Source organism: Ooceraea biroi, chromosome 6, assembly GCF_003672135.1.
Source record: "Ooceraea biroi isolate clonal line C1 chromosome 6, Obir_v5.4, whole genome shotgun sequence".
Classification (NCBI taxonomy): domain Eukaryota; kingdom Metazoa; phylum Arthropoda; class Insecta; order Hymenoptera; family Formicidae; genus Ooceraea; species Ooceraea biroi.
The window spans coordinates 2282192-2303557 of record NC_039511.1 but is presented as its reverse complement, the minus strand read 5'-3'; the positions used below and the strand labels follow the sequence as shown (position 1 = coordinate 2303557).

General features: G+C 46.3%; 1 protein-coding gene across 10 annotated transcripts in view; it reads left to right on the top strand.

The window, feature by feature from the left end:
- Window positions 1-21366, top strand: part of LOC105276380 — a 213042-nt gene that overhangs the window by 169075 nt on the left and 22601 nt on the right. Inside the window, exon 1 of one of the 10 annotated variants that reach the window (XM_026970620.1) lies at window positions 18193-19435. The exons of the other annotated variants lie outside the window; for them this stretch is intronic. Coding sequence (XP_026826421.1) covers window positions 19406-19435 — 30 coding nt within the window. The 5' untranslated portion in view covers window positions 18193-19405. Of the gene's footprint in view, window positions 1-18192; window positions 19436-21366 lie in introns of those variants that run through there. 10 annotated transcript variants of the gene reach the window in all.

Genomic DNA, 21366 nt, shown 5'->3' with positions numbered 1-21366 from the left:
GAAAGGGTCCGAGTCATTCGGCTAAGCATGCTAAGCACTCGCGTATTGCAGACTAAAAAGAAAAAAAATCATCCGTGCCCCGTTTGTGCTCTCATGACGCGGCAAAATTTCCAGCACTTTCCTCCGGAAAGTCACAGGAATAATTTCGCGGCGCGTTTGGGCGTTGCCATGACAACCGTCAATTATCCTGCTACATAATGACGCGAGCGGACAATAATAAGCGACGGGTGCGCGGTTTCGTCGGTGTTGACGTATCGTTGATATTTGCATGCGGCCGCAATTTATCTCGGACGTCGCCGTAAAGTGAATCTTAGAATTGCCGTGCCCAGAGTCCCGCTTCGGTTGGAGAGAGAAGAGAGAAAATGCGACAGATCCTCATCAGTCATTCATTCCCGCGGGAGTCACTCCCGTTCAGCCGCAGACGTAGCTTTCCACGAAGCCGAAAAAGATTTTTTGCCAGACGCGTAAACTTGTTTGCTTCGAGTAATGTTTCATCGTATAATGATAATGTAATTTAAATTGTAATAATTTTTTCACGAGGTAGAGGAGGATTAGTACTTTACAAATTGTTTCCAGTTAACTCTTATGATTGATATGAGAACGTAATTAAGATAGTTTCTCTTTTTAAACAGAAAACAGCGAATCGTGTCTCAAATAAGACTAAACGTCTACTTTAAATTGTCCAAAGATCCTATAGACGAAACGGAATGCGGGCAACCGAAAACGGCACTCGCGTGAAAAATGTGACAAACTCAATATTCGCTTCGCGAACTCCTTTGACGCGTGACAGATTCCCGAACGTAGAAATCGCCAAAGAAGAAGACGCAGTAAATCTTCAAAAGTATTTCCACGAGCGGAATTGTCCTCAAAGGGATCGAACCACCCCTGTGTTTTTAATTCACCGTCTGCAGGTTGCCGTTATTCTTTTTTCTCCGATGATAACGATGGTATTCCTCTCCTTCCTGTCGAAGTTTCTCGGAAATTTCCATCAGGACGAGGGGCCGGGTTGAACAGCCGAAAAAGCTCCAACGAACGCTTCCTCCGGGTCGTTACTTCCTTCGAATGGGGCTCGCGGGGAAGCTCGCAACCCCATTTCGAAACGGAATGAACGAAAGGACAAGTCCGCGCGCACGCCGCAGGACTCTCGCTTAATCGCGCTAATATTCTTTGTTTCCCATTTTGAAACTTCTTACACGCCTCCCTATTCTCGGTCCGGAAAAGCGCGCCGACCGTGAAGGAAAACGTTGGAAGGGACGAGGGATGGATTAAAATTTTGCGCTACGATAACCCTCGCGGAACTTTCACCCTCACCTCGTTCCCGAAACAGCCTCGAAGCCAGAAACCCATCGCAATTCTACCACCTCTGTGCATATTTAACTCCTAAATGTACCTGAATCGTTATCCCCACAAAGAAGTTACACAACGATCAAAACGACAGAACTTTATCTACGAGAACGATTTTCGGATAAGAAAATGTAAATGCTCTAAGTTTGTCTTAAAAATAATCATTTCTCATTAAAATTTATTTATTCTTAAAATATTTGTGATTGCTGTACGAATGTACTCTAATCACTACGTTAAAAAAGCGAATAATTCACAAAGATACATTCGCAAATGTTGTGCTAGAGCACAGAGAGCATACATTATGCATCTTGCACGTCAAAGTGCATCCGGTTTGTTTGTACAGAATGCAATTGTACCTGCTACCATCACGTGAAAGGAACCGTGTACCTTTAAGAGCGCAGTCCCCGGCATCTTTAATAAAAAATCCCGAAGGAAGATCCATGCTGAAAGACGTCGATTTGACTACGTCTTCCATGGAAAACTTCGGAATTTATGATCGAATCTTTCCCGTGTTTTTCGTTACGGCGGAGGAAGACAAGGACGGCCGTTCGCGTAATATTCAATTACGCTGTCCGCCTTCTGGAAATCGTAATTGCTTTCGAAACTACTCGGAGTGCCGCCTTGCTCGCCGGGGAGAACCCGGAGTATCCCTGGAAGGTCCCGGTGGAAGAAAGCGATCCCGCTTGCTCTTCCCGGCAGTCACTTCATCCTTCTGCTCCTTCGTCGCTTCGAAATCTCGCAAAAGTTATAATGAAGAGATTTTTGCGTCGGGCACTTACGCGAATGCCGGGAGCGATTAATTAACATTGTGTTTGCACCTGCGGGGATCCGGAAGCGCGCGTTTACTCTCGGTAATTATTAATGTCAATCTCGATCAGTCGACGAACAATCGCTCGAATAGCTCAGCTTCAGGATTCTATTAAAGATTAATTAGCGCGGCCGAGAGAAACGATATTCAATAAAAATATTGAGCATCTTTTAGAAATTCTGGAAAACGTAGAACGTCGATAAAAATACTTTTCCCGGAGAGATATCGGCGCGGTTAATATCTTCTTTAAATAATTGTCATGTCAGTTTACTTATAATAAGTGAAAAATGTTTTATACAAAAATAGACACGTGGACCATGTTACTTTCGTCTCATTTTGATATTGTGCGTCGCGACGCGATTTTTCCTACGGGTAGATTACGAACTTCGTAAATTAATATTCCAAAAAGCCGGAGCGGATCTCGTATCAGACGAGAACGCCACGTGTTCCAAAGACGATCAGGGCAAAACGAAACTTCAGCGGGTGCCTGGCGTGCAACTTGTTAGCAATTCCCTTCCCGTTGAAATGTATTTCTATGGAAGTTAGACAAGCGTCGTTTATCCGCCGGCGCACAGGGCAGGAATGATGGCAAGACAGGAGGGAAATTCCGTTCCCGAGGAGAAAAGCCACGTAACATAGATCGTAGACGTCGAATAAATTAACGCCGCAGTTACAACTCGTCCAAGGATGTTCACGATGCAGGATGACGTACGCGCGTGCATCCGAAATTTACTAATTTCTGAAAATATCTTGAAAACAGGTTGCGAAAGCTTAAATAATTAGACAGTAAATATAGAAAACTTTCGACGTGAGTATTGACGTATATTGATATAAGTTATGATTTCAAATTGACATATTTTATTTTAACGTTCTGCAGAGAGATTAAAGATGTCTCAAACTTGCGCGCAAAGTTCTAAAACAGATCTGACAAATCAAAGATCCTAATTAGACCCGGGAAATACCCCCAGGAATTTCCGTGAAGAAGTGCTCGCGCTCGCTGCAGCTGGAAGAAAGTGTCACGAAAGTGCAAGTATAAAAGAAGGGATGGCGGCGATTGATGGGGTGGGACCGACAAGGAAACCAAGCACAACGTGAAAAGACGACGACGAGCAAGAGGTGGATGCGGAAAAGGCTAAAGAGACCAAGATGGGGTACGGGAGGGAGGAAGCGAGGAGGGACGAGGATCGCGACCGGCGCTTCTCTCGAACAAAGTTGAGCTGAGGGCTGCGAGTGATGATGACTAATGTACGCGCGAGCAATTTACATCCCTCTTTCCTCCTCCTGAGGTATCCTGGAGGGCCCCAGGACCCTCTTGGCGTCTCACGGCCTCACGGGGTGGCGTCGGTGGCGACGGTGGCGGTTCTCCCGTGTATCTCGTCGACCTTCCTTCAGCCGCACCCTATCCGCCCTTCTCGAAAGCCCTAAAACCTCCGAAGTACCGAGCGCGACGTAACCCTCGTGTTTCAGACGGGGGCGGCGAGAGGGAGGGTCCTGTCTGCGGGAGAGCCCGTTGAGCGGCCATCAAGCCGACGTTTTGGCAAATTGCCTCTGTTTTTATCATGCGGGAATATTTCTGTGGCCGACATCCGGCATGAGTGTATATGTACGCATGACGAGCGAAACGCGACTTCCACGGGATTAGATCGTTACGTGGCGTGCCATTTTTTGGTTTGTCGTTTGAGTACCCTGTAAAAGTTTGCGTTGCGAAAGTCAGGGAACACGCGGGGATTCCCATGTCGGGGTCGTCGGCCCCGTGTAATTCTTGCGGTAACTTCTGGCAGCCGCGGGCGCAGTAACAAGAGATAAGTGTGATTACGTTGGCGGAACAGTAAACGCGGATGGTACCCGCAGAAGTCTCGCTGATATTAAAAATAGAATGTAGGAACAATATATCACGGATAAAATGGTCTCCGAACTAAATATTGAAAGCGATAAATAACCGTATTAATATTTTCTGACCGAAAATAATTTCTTACAGAAACATTTAATTGACAACTTAATGAACCTTTTACATTAAAGCTTTGCGTATCTAGAGCGTAGGGATTTTTATAAAACCGACGTAGCAAAGTTTGATTATTCATCAAGGTATTATCGAATATCTCCTCGTTTCATTGTAGCGACGCGTATCGTGACACTGTCGTTCCCGCATGAAATAAACAGAAAATCTTATTCACCCCACATTATATCATACGTTGCATGTGGATACGACGTACGTCGTACGGAAAATCCCGGCGGAGCAGCACGTTTTTCTTCGAGACTGCCGCGACTTTATTCCGCGCGGTTGCGCATCCAGCACTCGCGGTTACTCCCGCTATCGCGTGTGCCTTGTGGAGATCCCGCGAACGAAAATGCAAACGACGTTGACACGGTCGACAAAACATCCCCCGAGCCCGGCGCGTCTTTGCGGCGTGCTGCTAATCGAGTTCCCGACACGAATTTGTGTCTCAAAGGAGACCTAACGACGTTATTCGGGGCCCGAAAAACGTCGGCGCAAAGGCCGACGATTAGTTATGCAGATTCGTATCACACGCACCGTTAGCATCGATTCATCGACGAGATCCACACCCCCTCGTGCCACACAGCGACCGCCGAGACAACAAAGGACCTTCTTGCTCGCCGTGTAACGCTATCAAAACGCGGCGCGCGCGAGCGCGGAGGGTGGTCTTTCCTCTCTGGCGATTTACATTCTAATCGAGTGCTGTGCATGTGCGGATTCCACGACCGACGCGCCCTCGTTCGTTTATATTCTAATGCCTCTCGTGAATTAACTCGCGGTCGAGACGATAATCAATCTGCGAGATGAATGGTTAAATATTAATGCGGCGATTTATTAATACAGGGGATTATGAAGTGCTGATGAAAAAATCATAAGATATCCGTGACAATAAATTCAAAAGGCTGTGACAAGTGCAAATTCTTTTCCATTTCTTTGTTAATGTTAAGACCACGCTTGTCACGTTTCTATCTCCCTAACAGAATGCGATATATCGAGTTGCCGGACACGGTTAACGACTTTGGCTGAAAATCGCGCACGAGTGCGCGGCAATCAATAATCCGTGGCGAGTTCCGAGACTCGATACGATTCGGAAGTGTGCCTTTCAGCGAGCGCGCCTCCGCGCTCTTCCGAGTCGGTCTCGAAACATTGATCAACGCGATTCCGAGGTGTAATGCGAATCCGAGCGCGACGATATATCAATACGAGAGAGCCCTCGGGGGCGGCCGAGGTAAATTCGAAGGCGTCAGGGATGAATGATAGGAGAGAGGGCGTGGGCCGGCGGAGGGTGCGCGAAGGGCCGAACGAGAGGACGGGAAAATTCTACCCTCCGGATCTTACGGCGCCGCGACGCGACGCGTCGCGACGCGGCGTCGCAAACAATCTCTCGCGAGACGCACTCGATGGCATCAACCATTAACGCCATGGAAAAAACAATCCTGAACGCGACCGTCGTAATCCTGGGACTCCCTTCGACTGGAATGACTGCGAGAAATTTTATTCCGGAGAGGTTTAGCGTACATGGGGTGTTTCGGAGTCTCAGAGTGCAAAACAATGGGATTTATCAGAAAATCGGCGATTTTAGAACAGCTCGTATATGCAAATAAAGTATTCAGTCATGAATTAATTAAATGGTTAATTACGAGTACCTCGAGGCGCTAACAGCGTTAACGTGTTATCTTTTAATTCCCGTTAATCTAACCAGGCGTAAATTGGTAAATTGGTACAAAGGATTAAACTTTTACCCCAGGATTCTATTGGGTTGGCCAAAAAGTAATTGCGTTTATTTTAATATAAATAAAAGGCGAATTTTTCATGGGAAACAAAAACTTTATTAAACAATATATTGTCCATTTTGTTTGATTATCTTTTGCCATTTTTCAGGCAACTTCATGATTCCGCGCTCAAAAAAGTTCTTATCTTTTTCAGCAAAAAACAATTCCAACAACGATTTGATATCCTCATCAGCAGTCAAGGTTTTACCATTCAAGGCGTTTTGCAAAGAACGAAACAAATGGTAATCTGATGGTGCCAGGTCTGGCGAATATGGTGGATGTGGTAACATCATGGTAACACATCCCATCCAAGCTGCAACAATTTTTGACGAGTGACCAAACTTGTACGTGGTCTAGCGTTATCGTGGTGAAACACAACACCTTTGCGATTCACCAATTCTCGACGTTTCTGTTTGATGGCATCATTTAATTTATCCAGTTGACGACAGTGTACGTCTGAATTAATGGTTTGATTCCTTGCAAGCAGCTCAAAATACACAATACCTTTAAAGTCCCACCAGACTGACAGCATAATCTTTCTTTGGTGAATATCTGCTTTTCAAGTGCTTTGAGCAGGTTCATCACGCTTGCTCCACGATCTTTTTCGTTTGACGTTGTTGTAGACGATCGATTTTTCGTCGCCTGTTATCATACGTTTCAAAAATCGATCATTTTCCTCACGTTTCAAAAGAGAATCGCAGATGTCAATACGCTTAGTGAGACGAATTTCTTTGAGCTCATGTGGTACCCAAATATCGAGCTTACTAATGTATCCAAGTCGTTTTAAATGGTTTTCAACACTCGATTTCGATATGTTAAGATTCTCAGCAATCTCTCGTGTCGTTAAACGCCGATTGGAATCGATCAGTGCCTTTATTTTGTCATCATCAATTTCGATTGGCCTTCCTGAGCGTGGTGCATCTTTCACATTAAAATCTGCAGATCGAAATTTAGTAAACCAATTTTGACACTGCCGCAGTTTTAAAGCATCTTCGCCATATACATGACATAACTTTTTATGAGCTTGCACAGCGTTTTTCCCTTTTCGGAAGTAATAAAACAAAATATGAGGAAAATGTTCTTTTTGATTTTCCATTTTGAAATCGACGGCAAAGAAACAATTGTTAACGAAATCGTGTACTTTCTTTTTCTAAAACAAGCTTGAACTGTGAGTTGTTAACCTACATAATGAATTTGCGGTTTAGAATGAAGTTAGTTACATTTCAAGACATGCATGTCCATCTATTGGAAAGAAACGCAATTACTTTTTGGCCAACCCAATAGTTTACTGTTTGCGGAGGAACAAACGTCCTTTTCTGCATCGAGCGCATGTGACACATTTGCCAGGTTTTTCTGGTTACCCTTTACGTTTATGGCGCGTGTATTTTTGCGAGAGACGAAGACATTTAAAAACGCAAACGGTTGTTGCATTTCTGTTTTGAAATCCCCGGCTTTGCGCGGCGCACGGTTTCATTGTTCCCGCGAGGCCATCCTTCCGCATCGGGCCGCTAAGGCTAATTCGCGTTGGAAGGTAATCTCTGTTTACGGTGCGCGATTAATCTCCTATCACTCACACATATTTATTGCAGCGGGCCGCGCACGTGTTTGTGCATGGACGCTTCCGCGCATGAATCGACACGCGGTTGTGGCCGCGAGATAGAATACGATCGGAAGGGTGGAAAAACACAGTGGCCGCGGTATTTTGCAGAAGGGTTGAAGCGAACAGGGGTGGAGTAGACTCAACCACCGCACGCACACACGCACGCCGTGTTTCATAAATTGTGGCCCGGCTCGCGCACCGGGGGAAACCGATATTGCCCGATTCTTTACAATAACCCAGGCGTATTATTTCACTCGCGCGGAAATTTGCGACGGATTTTCGTTTATCGTGAAAGGGTAGTGAAAGGAGATATACTCAGTACTTGGGGAAAAACAATGCTTCATTAGTACTTGAACCAATGTGCTTAGGAAGTCACAGACGGGAGTGCAAAGTATACAATTTTGACTTTTAATATAAAATTGAAGAGAATCAAAGACATTTAAAAAAATTAGTCCATCATAGTATTTTTAATAGATAATGTAAAAAATACACATATGCAAAGTTTAATATAAATTTATATGGATTTAAGCATGTAGAATTTGTTAGCATGTACAAGTGTTTTATTCCAGATGAGAAAGTTCGCAGTTTCTGCCGAAAATTTTCCAATCTGACGGGTACGGATCTCGCGTCGGATGGATCAGGAAATAACGCACTACCCGATACATCCAGCAGCGGCCGTGCAAAGCCGTTTAATGGATTTCTACTATTTCACTTGCAGCAGCCTGGTATTTAGCATGGGCCACGCGTATCGGATAATCGGGTGAAATTCATGCTCGTTGGGTACTGTACAGACTCGGGTGTCGGTTCCAGCAATAATTCCTCGTTACGAAGCGTGGTCGTCAGCTCATAACAGCAGCGAGACGAGACAGAATGAGGCGAAGGGAGGGAGAAAGAGAGGATTGTGCACGCCGACATCCCTTGCCGTACTACTTTCAAATACCGCGAGAAACTCGCCAGCTGCGCGAATTTTATTCCGCATGACTCGCGTCTTTTATAAAACGCGAAGGGTGCTCATAAATTTTTATCGACGCAGCTTAAGCGTTTAACGTGCTTATTTCCATATTTATCGAGCTCAGTTCGCCCCGCGATTCGTACGATTAATTATTTTTACTCTTTGCGCCGGTCTCCCTTTGAGAATAACGTTGACTTTAATTTTATTTCGCAGTTCTATGTTACATCCCATTTAAATCGCAGTAAATTTTTCAGAATACTTGACAGATACGGATGCAGATTTGTCGCGAAAATCTATTTTTATTACCACGGCAAACGCAATAAATCTGATACCCGGCGTTACTTCCCCAACGTTAAACATAGACGGACATTTTTATAACATTCGTTTTTTACTAACGGAGATTCATTGCTCGTGAGAGCCGTAAACGTCGCGTAATGTTCACGTTAGAACGAGGTAAAGTTACGCTGGTAAAGTAGCGCTGAAATGCGATCGATATTCGATCTCTCCCTTCATGTCGCTCGTCTCATCTCCTAGATTGCAATTACGCCGTTGCGTCCCGACTTCTTACGCTCGTGTCGATCCATTGAATCACGGTTGCGCATGTAAGGACCAAGGGCGAAACGTTACTGGCCATTGTGCCGACCGGCCAGATCAAAGGGTTTTCGCCGTTGCGTAGCGAGCGAGGTCGAGCGTGCGATACGCGCGTGAGCGCTTCACGTCTCGGCGACTCCTCCGGGCGATGATTAGCCGCAGATCGTCATCCTGCGTTCATTATCGGCAATTCCGTGCATGCGTGTACACGCACGAGTAACGCGCTTGTCCGTTACAGAACCGGCGCGATGGGGCGCGCGTGTAATTTGCCTCGACATCACGTGCGGCTCGTCGGCTTGAAACCCGGCCGAGAAACGGGACGTTAGTAAAAGCCTCAAACACGGCAGATCGTTCTTAGAGCGATCTCGCTTGATCGCGTTGATGATGCTTCAGTCACGAGCGGATGACAAGAAGGCGCTCCTCTTCCAGATCCAAGAAGGATCCAAAGTCGACGTGCGGAACAGCAGAAATCGACGCAGAATCTAATCTTGCGCCGCGTGTAATTTCGAGTGGAGCCTGATGGAGTTGTAATTCAAGCCGTAATTAAACGGGGATACGCACCGCCGTCATCTGGATGATCGCGCTAAACGAGGATTAATGACGAACCGCGCGATGGTTTTAGGGCGGCCGCGCTTCACGACACCGGAACACTAATTGGAACAAGGTGCCTCGCGCCGGCGAGTAAAATCCCCGCGAGGCTCTAAACCGTACCCCAGTAACCCATTCTGATCGGCCGAATCAGGGTTGCGAGGCCTAAGCAATGACTGATGACTAGGTCGGGTTAGAGCAGGGCCGTGCGATGTGTTGCGGTTTACGATAACTGGGTTGATCGAAACACAAGTTTGCACTTTGAACCGTGGCCTACAATGGACTATCTTGCATAATTAAATGACTATCTGCGCAACGATTTCTTGCCCCCTAACGCGACATACTCTTTACGGGAACACATAAAGGGGACGCATCTGTGGCGGTCCCATAAATCAGGCTGTTACTTTAAAAGGAAGATAAGAATATATTGTTTCAAAATCCTTTAATCCTAGGAATACACCGTAGTATGGCACAGTCAATGTTTGTTAACTCGTACCAGCGAATTTTTAAATATTTTTATATTAATTTTGGCTCATGATACTTGTCATTTTCGCATCAAGATAATTAAGTTTTCGAGCAATGTGATTACGTAATGCCGCCGTCGCGTGATTACTCGAGTCTATTCGTACCGCCGCGGGTCAAGGGGTTGAAAATAGTGCTGATTATAATTTAAACAATCCTAATGTGCCAGCGAATCACCGAATTCCGTGGGATAAGTACCCATCCCGCTTTCGCCCCTATAATGCCCGGATTGCCATAATGATGCGCGTTATACCTCGAGATTTCAGGCAGAGCCCGCGCGATATCTCCACCACTCGACTCCACGATATTCCAGCTATCTCGTCGGGCCGCACCCCGTCGCCCCCATCGTCATCCCCCGGGGGTTTTATGCGTACGCGGCGGAAGGTTTTTATCGGAGGGCGCACTCCGCGCCCCGATCCCTTTAATTAATGTCGAAACGCACGCGCAAAAATGCGCGCCGTTTCCGCCCGACGTATTAGTCGGAACGAGAGTCGGCCGGAGGGTGGCGAGCATTCGGAACAAAGGACGAAAGGGCTCTCTGGCCTCACTGACCCACCGAAGGACGCAGATCCCGTATCCAGGATTGACCATTATTCTTCCGCAGCAGGTGTCAAATAGACCGATAAAATCAGAACGATGTCCAGATTAAGCGCGATTATGCTTCACGTGTAAAGGGCTGACGCGAACATTATTATTACGAAAGAAGAAGGGGAGAGGTCTCTTTTAATACTTGAATTATTTATTTTGAGTCTAAAAAAATGATTAATTTATAAAACGCGTCCTATATTGATAAAAGAATCTCAGCAATCGATGGACTAACAAGTTAATTAATATTTTGTAATAACGACAAGCGTAGATGGCTTCAATTTGCGAAGGCTTCTCGGTGAAGTTAAAATAATCTTAAATAAGTATCGAGAACCGACAATACACCCACGTTAAGACTAAACCCTCGATCCGTCAACCTCTGCCAAGTTAACCAGCTTGATTATAAGTTTGCTAATTATCCACGACGGCGTCTTGACGCCGCACCCCGTCCCACGTTCGCCCAAACACAATGCGAGCGAAAGGCTCCTCAGCGTTATCGTCGCGCAACCGTTCTCGTTCGTATTCCGGCAGACGCTGAAAAGCTCGCGTCGAGCGTATAAAAGCTTCTCGACGAAGAGTTCCTTCATGCGGAATATCAAATCAAGATTCCGTCTCCTTCTCGTTCTCCTTCCCCTCGCACCTGTCCTTCGCTCGTGCACCCTAGCGTTCTCCACCTGCCAGACGTCATCGTATCCTCACCCCCTCATGTTTCGCTGCGAGAAGCCGTAACTTGAATCTCCCTCGATTATCCGCGACGCGCAATCAGAAACATCGACGAGAAAAGTATCGGCGCGCCAGTAACCGAGCCGGGAAATTGCCGCAGCGATCCTACCTTCCAGTACGGCAAACGAGCGTGTCCGGCCTCGACCCTAGTTGTCCTTCCAATTAAACACGATTCGCCGCCATATTCATCCTGCACGAGAATATCATTTAATTATCGGGGACCGTTGGCACGCCATCGCGGCGCACTATCGCGATTTCCCGCCGATAAATCTGTTATCCGAGTCCGAGGCTCGCGTGCGCGAGTCGTTATTAAACGACAGTTACGGAAGGGCGGGAGAGAGAGGGGGGCCGATACGGTTCATCGATTTTTCCGACCGGCAAGTAAAGCTACGTATCCACTGTCCACCATCCCTGCGCCCCGCGAGGGGCAAATTATTCAAAGGGCCCGCCGAGCGCCATAATGCGAGCGCCGGTCGCATGTGTACGGGGGGTTGTTGTACCGAGGGGGGAGGTTTGCGGCGGGCGGCACCATAAGCACACACGCTGCATATGGGTATCGGAAACGCGCGTAGATCACGCAGGATTATTCGAACGCCCTCCGCGATCCCTAAGCTCTGTTGGATGCATGCTAATTGCCGTGAAGGCACACATCCGTGCACGTCGTATATCTATGGGGTGTTCCGCGACATGTCCGCTCGTGATTTTAATGACCGGTTCTTACTCGGCCATCGGAAATCGACTTCTCGCTTGTTCGAGTTAAGTCATCGGGGAATTATCATCTACAAACGATCGAAGGCGAATCGTGTACTGCCCGCGAAGTTCTATCCAATTTTTCACTTGAACTCGAATGGAGCTTTACTAGTTGAAATCTTATTTCGAGATTTAATTACCAACACATCTCACACTGAATGTTAAAAAGGTGCAACAAATAATAAGTTATCTCGACACATTTTTCACCAGGAAAATATAACTTGAAATTTCTCGGAGAAGTTATTATTGAAATTAATTATGCAGGTGTAGCTTGATGATGTACATGTTCTCTAAATTTAAGGTCAGTGATTTTGCAACACCCTATATACTCACAAAGATGACATGGTGGGCGTACACGAACGTGTGTATGTATCTGTTTAAAAAGGAAGGGGCGGTTAATAGGGGATGGCGAAATCCACCCCTGTAGACATCCTCTCGAGAGCTGCACGAAATAGCGCAGTCCATGAACAGATACTACAACCACACACGCAAGGCGAATACGGGAAGGACGAAGGATCGCGAGAGTAGGATTAATTCTGTAGATCACTCTAATGCACGAACCGAGTTCTACCGATTCCACTTTTTCCAATAACGGTGAAAGTGTCTCCATGTTGTTGATAAGAATTAAATTACAGCGAACTAAGTTGCAACAATCGTAAACAATTGTTACTTCGTCAAGCATTGACTGAAAACGTGGAACGTTCATGTGAACTTGAAAACATTGGCCATTCTTCGAGACACAAATTTTTAAAATTTACAAAATCAATTATATCAATTTTTTAAAGTAAATAAGTAAAATTACTCTCTCGAGCGAGCGATAAAAGCACCCCAATATTAACACATAATTACCTTTGTGTATCATACCGCTTGCACGCTTTAAAGAAATAATCTCTCATGTATATGTATCCTGAGCCCTTTGCATCCCTTAATACGCGCTATGAATTTTTTTCAAAGCGCCGCCGCGACGGTGGTCGAATATTTTTCACATTACGTTAAAAATGAAAGTACGGTCCTCGAAGGCAGGCCTTACCGCGGATAAATCATCGCGCGGGGTCGACTCGGCCATGAGGGTGAACGCAGGCAAGCGGGGGTGGCTCGACAGCGGTGGCAGCGTCTCGCGTAAAATCAGCTTAAGAAGAATTTTCAGACGTCGAATTTCCGCAAAACTTCCAGTACCTGCTCCGTTGTACGTCGTGCTCGCGTTAGCGCCCCTATTCACTTTTAAAACGCCATAAAGCGGATTAGCCGTGAGGGATATTACGGTGCAATCGAAGTTATGAATTCATTAGACAAGCGCGCGCCGGTAAACGAGATTACAAAGTCATGATTGAGGTTACAGCGGTCTGAAACCGCGCTGATTCCTGTTATCTCCAATGTTAATCGCGGCTTGATTGCCTGATGATTCGAACAATATTGTCACGGATGTGATTCGCGTGTCATAAAGTGAATATTTCATATTCGTATATACATATTTACTTATTCACAGCAAGACAAGTGAGTGTAATACACGTGATATAATTTTATTCCACGGTCTTTGTGTTACGTAAATGCAATCGCGAATTTACATTTTCTCGAAACGCCAGGAAAAAGTAGAGAGGATTAAACGTCATATCGTACGTCGGATAATTATCCTGGCGCGATCATTAACATATCTGACACTGTCGTAATTGCGCACAGCTTTGCACGGTTGGTCTCGTTGTAATTATTGAGCCAATCAAACTTAAACCGATGCCCGCTTTGGCTCCGGCCGTAACGGTGGCTCGTATGGAACGGTACGCGGGGGTGCGATTTAATTAATTAGGGAAACGACAGTTGCTCGACGACGACGAAAGGGTTAGTCGTCGCCGGAATAACCTGTCGCGTTATCGATTTTTCTTTTGCGCTTTTATACACCTTTTCGGTCGCCGCTCTGTGAAATAACTTTTAAAACAATTTCGATGGTAACAATGTTTTTTTCTATTTTATTATTTTTAAAGAAATTTTTGTACGTGCTAACGTATCCGTGAGGTAACATGTTTTTCCAGAAAAGAATGATTAAAAAATCCAGTTATGAAAGATCTGTGACTTGCAATTTTTTAATTTAGGACAAAAAAAGGAAAAGCGTTCTCTCTTAAATATATAAAGTCACCCTCGCTTTCAAACCATAGTGATACTGATCGTTCAATCCCCAAGCCCTCAGTATCAATATATAACGTCCGGGCTAATAGCGATCGTGACTCGCTATCGCGAGGCTTCGCATTTTCGCTGGTCCGTTCGACTTTACTTTACGCGAGTCACTCTGTATAAGGTATATTATTATAACAGGTTGCCAATATCGTGAAAATCGTCCTCGTTGAAAGGGGAACACGGTGGCGGCCGACATTGTGAGGCGAACAATTTAATATGCGCGGTTGGGACGAGATCCGCGGGCAGGTCCTTACCGGGGAAGGTCTTCACCCTCCCACGTTCATTCGGCATACCTTATCTGTCTTCTAGCAGTCACAAAGTCGAGATCTCTCCCGTTTATTGGAAAGCTCTGCCATCGACTAAACCTTAGGCAAGCCGGATGAAAGGAGAACCCCGCGAGCTCTCACGGTATTATCGATACAGGAACCCGCGAGGGGCCTATGGTATGTCGTCTGAATGTTGATGCTTCCCGGGGCAATTTGAGCGAAGCCTGGAATTTGCATGACATCCCGTTTTGAGCGATCGCTTCGAACGCGAGGTCTCCCGGCGAGTCGGATAATTGAAAGGGAAACTACTCCGCAAGAAAAATAGAGAAAACGTTACACAGACGTCAGATTTATTGGATTGCGATACCACGTTGCGAGTGAATCGCTCGCGATGTCGTAACATGAGACTAATAATGTATAATTGTGTCGTAGGTATAATGCATATGATACATCATACTTAACGCGATGTAATATTAACAATATTAATAATATTAATTAATGATATTACAATGTCACAATTAACAAGATAACAGTTTTGAGAGAAGCATATGTATTAGGAGTGTGATTTAGTTTTGAGGGTTTTGCAACAGATGGCTGTAGTGTCAGTTTGTTCCAATAGCTGTTTCCGATAACTGTTCTTTCTTACAGTGTTGACATTATCCATGACATTTAGTAGCATTATAGCAATAGATGCAATAACAGTCGTGTTTATATCATCGTAAAAATGCAACTTCCGAAAGCTCTTTAGCATTTTCGACATGCGTTGCTTTTGTTTTTTAATCAAAAGAAAACTGCGGCTGACGGTTATAGAATTCTTGTGGAAACTTATGGTGACGCAGAATCACCATCAATTAAGACGTGTGAATACTGGTTTAGACGCTTTAAAAGTGGCGATACTGATGTGAAGGACAACGAACGCTCGGGACAACCAAGCAAGCTTGAAAATGCAGATTTGCAAGCATTATTGGATGAAAATCCAACAGAATCCACTTCAGAACTTGCCAGAGCATTAAATGTTGATCGTACAACAGTTACGAAACATTTACATGAAATGGGAAAAATTCAGAAAGAAGGGAAATGGGTTCGACATGAATTATCGGAAAGTGCCATTTGAACATTTGCATTTCGTTGATCGCCAGGCAAAAAAAGAAGAGTCTTTTGTCTCGGATTGTTACTGGGGATGAAAAGTGGATCTATTTTGATAATCCGAAACGCAGAAAATCATGGGTGGATCCAGGCGAACCATCAACATCCACTCCGAGACGCAATATTCACGGTTCAAAAGTAATAGTGTACTATGAGCTGTTAAATCCGCATGAGACTGTCACGGCTGATCGTTATCGACACCAATTGTACAAGTTGAAGCAAGCATTGGACCAAAAACGACCAGCAATTGCGAGTAAACGACGGAAAGTGATTCTTCTTCGTGACAACCCTCGACCTGACGTTGCGTTATCAGTGAAAGAAACACTATTAGAGCTTGAATGGCAAGTCTTACCGCACCCCGCGTATTCTCCGGACATTGCTCCATGCGATTATTATTTGTTCCGGTCGATGCAACACGCTTTAGAGGATAGACACTTTCATAATTTGGAAGAGGTGCGAAAATTCGTCGACGAATGGATCAACTGAAAAGAAGAGTGATTTTATCGTGGTGGAATCCATCTCTTGCCAGAAAGATGGGAAAAAGTTATAGAAAACGAAGGAAAATATTTTGATTAAGGTATTCATTCATTATCATATTTAAATACATGCGTTTTTGAGCAAAAAAACCCTCAAAACTAAATCACACCCCTAATATTGGGTCGTCCGGAAAGTTCGTGCCGATTTTTAATAGATGGCGTTGGAACATGTCTGAATATATCAATGTTACTGAAAACATACGATTTATATACATATGCTTAAAGGTGATATTTCAACGCATCTTTAGGAAAAAAGTTGTTTCAGATAAATTGATTCGTGTCAGTTTTGTACTCTTTTGAAGATGGAAGAAAACAAAGAACATTTTAGACACTTGATGCTTTTCTATTACCGGAAAGGCAAAAATGCCTCACAAGCAACAAATTCGATATGTTCTGTTTACGGAGAAGGCGCTTTAGCTGAAAGAACCGTACGTAAGTGGTTCGCTAAGTTTAGAGCTGGTGATTTTAACCTTAAAGACCAAGAACGCTCGGGCAGACCCTCTACTACTGATGATGACCAAATCAAGACACTGATCGAGAATAACCCGCGCTACACGACACGTGAATTAGCAGAGATACTGAAAATATCGAAAACAACTGTCCACGATCATGTAGTGAAGCTTGGTTACGTAAGTCGCTATGATGTATGGGTTCCGCATAATTTGGCCGAAAAAAATTTAATGGATCGCATTTCCATCTGCGACTCGCTGTACAAACGCAACGAAAACGTACCATTTTTGAAGCAATTAGTGACGGGTGACGAAAAATGGATCATTTACAACAATGTAGAACGAAAAAGATCCTGGGGTAAGCGAAATGAACCAGCATTAACCACTCCGAAAGCCGGCCTTCATCCAAAAAAAGTCATGCTCTGTGTCTGGTGGGATTGGAAAGGAATCCTATATTATGAGCTCCTACCACACAACCAAACGATAAATGCAGATAAGTACTGCTCGCAACTGGACGAATTAAAGACAGCGATTCAGGAAAAACGTCCAGAATTAGCTGATAGGAAGGGCGTCGTGTTCCATCAGGACAATGCCAGACCTCATGTTTCTTTGACTACCCGACAAAAATTGTTAGAGTTTGGCTGGGATGTGCCACCTCACCCACCGTATTCACCAGACATTGCACCTTTAGACTTTCACTTATTTAGGTCTTTGCAAAATTCTCTTAGCGGCAAGAACTTCAACTCTTTGATCGACATAAAAAACCACCTTGAGGAGTTTTTCGCCGAGAAACCTAAGAAGTTCTGGGAGAATGGAATCTTCCAGTTGCGTGAAAGATGGACAAAGGTTGTGAAACAAAACGGTGCATACATAAGACAATAAATATTTATCGACATAAAAAAATGTTGCCTTTGAATTTTCCTTCAAAATCGGCACGAACTTTCCGGACGACCCAATACAATCGCCGATAATCATGTCACTTTCAAAATGATTGCAACCCTTGAAAATCTCGTTTTGCCTTGACCGTCTCGTACGTCTTCTATATCTTCATCATTCGAGCATCCGTTCCTCACGCGTACAAGCGCGCAAGAATTTCGCAAGCCAGACACGTCCAGCACAGCACAGCACGACGACGATGACGACGACGAGACTCGGCGTGCAAACGTGCAGCCGGAAGTCCTCGTCGGCCGCACGCGGTCGCACGTAGGCGCGCGTGTACGCGAGCGACTGCGGGGAAGCGCGGAGGGTTGTGCACATGCGCGTAGTTGCGCTCACGAGGGTTGCGACGGTGAGTCAGAGCCGACGAAGGGGACGAAGAGAGGACGATCGCTGCCGCCGCTGGTTAATCGACGACGGCGACGGGTTCGTCAGTCGGTCGGAAAGCGTCGCGACGCGACGTGGTCTCTTCGTGCTCCTCTCGACGACGCTGACGGCGACGACGACGAGAACGACGTGGATCGGTTGCTGTTGCTTGATAGACTCGACCACGAATTGCGAGGATGCGAGTCGGTGCCGCGCGACGCGGATGACGAAGATCGAGAAGTCGGAAGACATGTCTGTCGGCGAAGTGCGAAGCGGAAGTTGACGAGGACGAGCGGGACGAGGGTGGCGTGTCCTCCTGAGGATGTTCCTGGCACGGAGATGACCGGTCGCCCGATACCGATGCCGCAGAGCGCGATAATGATCTGAATCATCTTCCTGACGTCGTCCTCGAAGAGCCCTGGCCGAGATCAGGCGAACGTTGCCTTAGTCCTGCGGGGACGCGGGCCACGGAATCCTCTACCTCGAAAGAATCGTGATATATCTTTTGTACGTATCCTGTTAAGGGTTGCTTCGAGAGGCCTATGATGCAAAACGGCTTGGACTAGCGTAGATTCGACGAGCTTGGCGAATCCGATTTTAATCAAACTAAATACGCGCGAGCTTAACGAAGCAATCACGGTGGATAGTGACTCCGACAATTAAGTGTGACAGAAATCACTCAGAAATATTTTTGGCATCATTGGAAGACTTCCAATCTTCCGTTGAGCTCGCGACGCGATCGGAAAACAGCTGCGACGACGACAGCTCCGAGGGGGTTGGCTGGCTAGGGTTGCTTGCGTTTCGAGGGTTCACGTTGTCATTGTCCGAGGTGCCGGAGTCGACGAAGGAAGACGCGGGGGTGGCGGAGGCGAGGGAGGAGGGTGCAGTTGCCGTCGTAGTCGGTGGTGGTCGTAGTCGTGCCGGTCGAGAGAGCAGCTGCGACGACAATACTCGTAACACTGACGGCAGCTGCAACAGTGGTAGTACAAACAGTGGTGTCGCCGTCGATAGTAGTGGTAGTGGTGTCGTCGTTGGTGCTGGTGGTAGCAGCAGTGGTGGTGGTGGTAGTGTTGTCGGTGTAAGAACGTCGTGCAGGGGTGGCTCGTCGCGACTCGGAATAAAGGGACCGGTGGAGGGCCCGGCGAGCAGCAGTAGCAGCAGGGTGGCCACGCGAGTGCGCCCAACTTGGGGAACGGGCGCGAGGGGGGTGGGCCCCTCTGCACCCTCGAGACAGGGGGGATGTCCCGTGGACGACGACGTCCCCGGTCGCAACGTCGCCGTCGGCGCCACGACGCGGAATCATCGGCCGATGGGCGCCAATCTCACTAAGCAGAGCAGGGTGAGTTCCCGCTGAGCTCCGAGGGGTTAGTCTGGCGCGTGATCTGGCGGTTGAAACGAGTCGCGTCGAGTCGACGCGACGTGCGGTCTACAGGAGTGTTTTGTCTGGAATGTGAAGTATTTTTATTGAATAATTGGGGAGGATTCTGTTCACCCTAGCAAAGATTTGCTGACTCGACCTTTTCTCGGTGCAAGAACATTGTAAAAGAAGAAAAGTTTTGGGATATTTAGCAACATTCTGGATAATTTCTGCTATTCTTGGATGTTCTTCACGGCTCGAGAAACGAATGATGGTATTTCTGCGCGAGGATGAGAGAAAGAGATAGAGGCGATGTGCACCATGGGCTGAATGAGCGGTACTGTGGTAAACACGTGGGTGAGGAAAAAGGCAAATGAGAAAATTCACGGACGATTAAAACGCTCGCAGGTATCTGCCCGCGGATATCTGCGCTCGTGAGAGACAGCCATTCACGGGGATCCTTCGGTGTCCGATGAATGGAGCATTCATGCATTCGCGCGCACGATGGAAACGCACTTTCGCCCGCGCTCGTGACCTTTGCAATTTCGTCGGTAAGGCGGGAGGCGCAAATGCGCACTTGCGCTAAAATCTCGCCGGAAACAGAAATCCAAGTATTTACATGTAAAATACAAACACGGAAAGAATTTTTCTAGAGAAATTAAATAACGTAAAAAAAAACATGTTAATATAATTAAATAGAAAATTTCAGAAAATCCATGTAGAAAACATAACGATAAAATTCTACGAAGTAGAATTCTGATTCGATTGCCGAACGATTGGGATATTTTATAAACTGACTTTATTGCCCATGCGATATTGCGAGGCCATTCCGCTACGAGGTAAAATGCACGTTACGAGACGGTAAAACATATTTGTCCGCTGCAAACTGCACTGTTCGCCAGCCGTTTCGCTCAGAAATTCAGAGAACGAGTTCCGGCCGACCGGGAAAGAAGTGCTGCAATTGTCTCGCGCGACTGCAGGCCGATACGTTGCAGAGTTTACCGAGCAAACGTGTCGTGCACGTACGTGTTTAACGTGCCAGGTGACCCTCGAAATTCCCCGGTTTGCCGGACACCAGCGGCAAATATCCGCGTGTACGTGCCGAGGTAAACGTAGCGAGCGAACGAGACTTTTCCGCGCGGTTTATCGATATGCAACCGGCGCGCAGCGCATTTCGTTGCGAGATGTAATGCACGCGCCAAGCGGCTATTGATAACCGCCAGCTCCACGTGTGACGGCCGGTGGCGTTGTACCCGAAACGTGCTCGTTATCAACGCACCCCCGCGAGCATTAAATCACGGCGGTCGCGAGAACGGCGAATCGGGGTAACTCAATTTTTTCTAGCACATCGCGAGCTCGATTTAATGCTCGATTTAATGCCTGAAACACGCGATCTCTCTGTTTCGTATAGCGCGATTAAAAAGCGCCGATAGCGCGACTCTGAATCGAGTTAACGCGATTGTTCGTGACACGTTGGAAGCTTCACTGGAACGACATGAATTATTTTTCATAGGGTGATAATGAAGAATCGTGTCACTGGATTTACCTCTGACGTTTTTTCTCGCGCCGAACGATCAATTGCTGCGCACAATGAAGAATCAGTTGAGACAAAACTCAACATTTACGGGTTACCTTGCGTTTTATTGCTAGAAGGGAATTATTTAATCGTTACGAAGGATCTTATCCACTCCACGTGCGCGGCGGTTTATCGAAATTTCTGACACAACCGTAAACGCAACTCCGCCGTAAAACCACTCCGAAGTAACGACCCGCGCTGTAACTACAGCTCTCGCGCTTCATTCGCGCGAGGGAAGTCTTATTGCACTTCATCTCGCAGTCCTCCCTTCGTCCCTTCGTTTCCTCGTAACTTTCCGCAAGTGTAAAAGAGCATGGCAACTTCCGGCGAAGCTCGG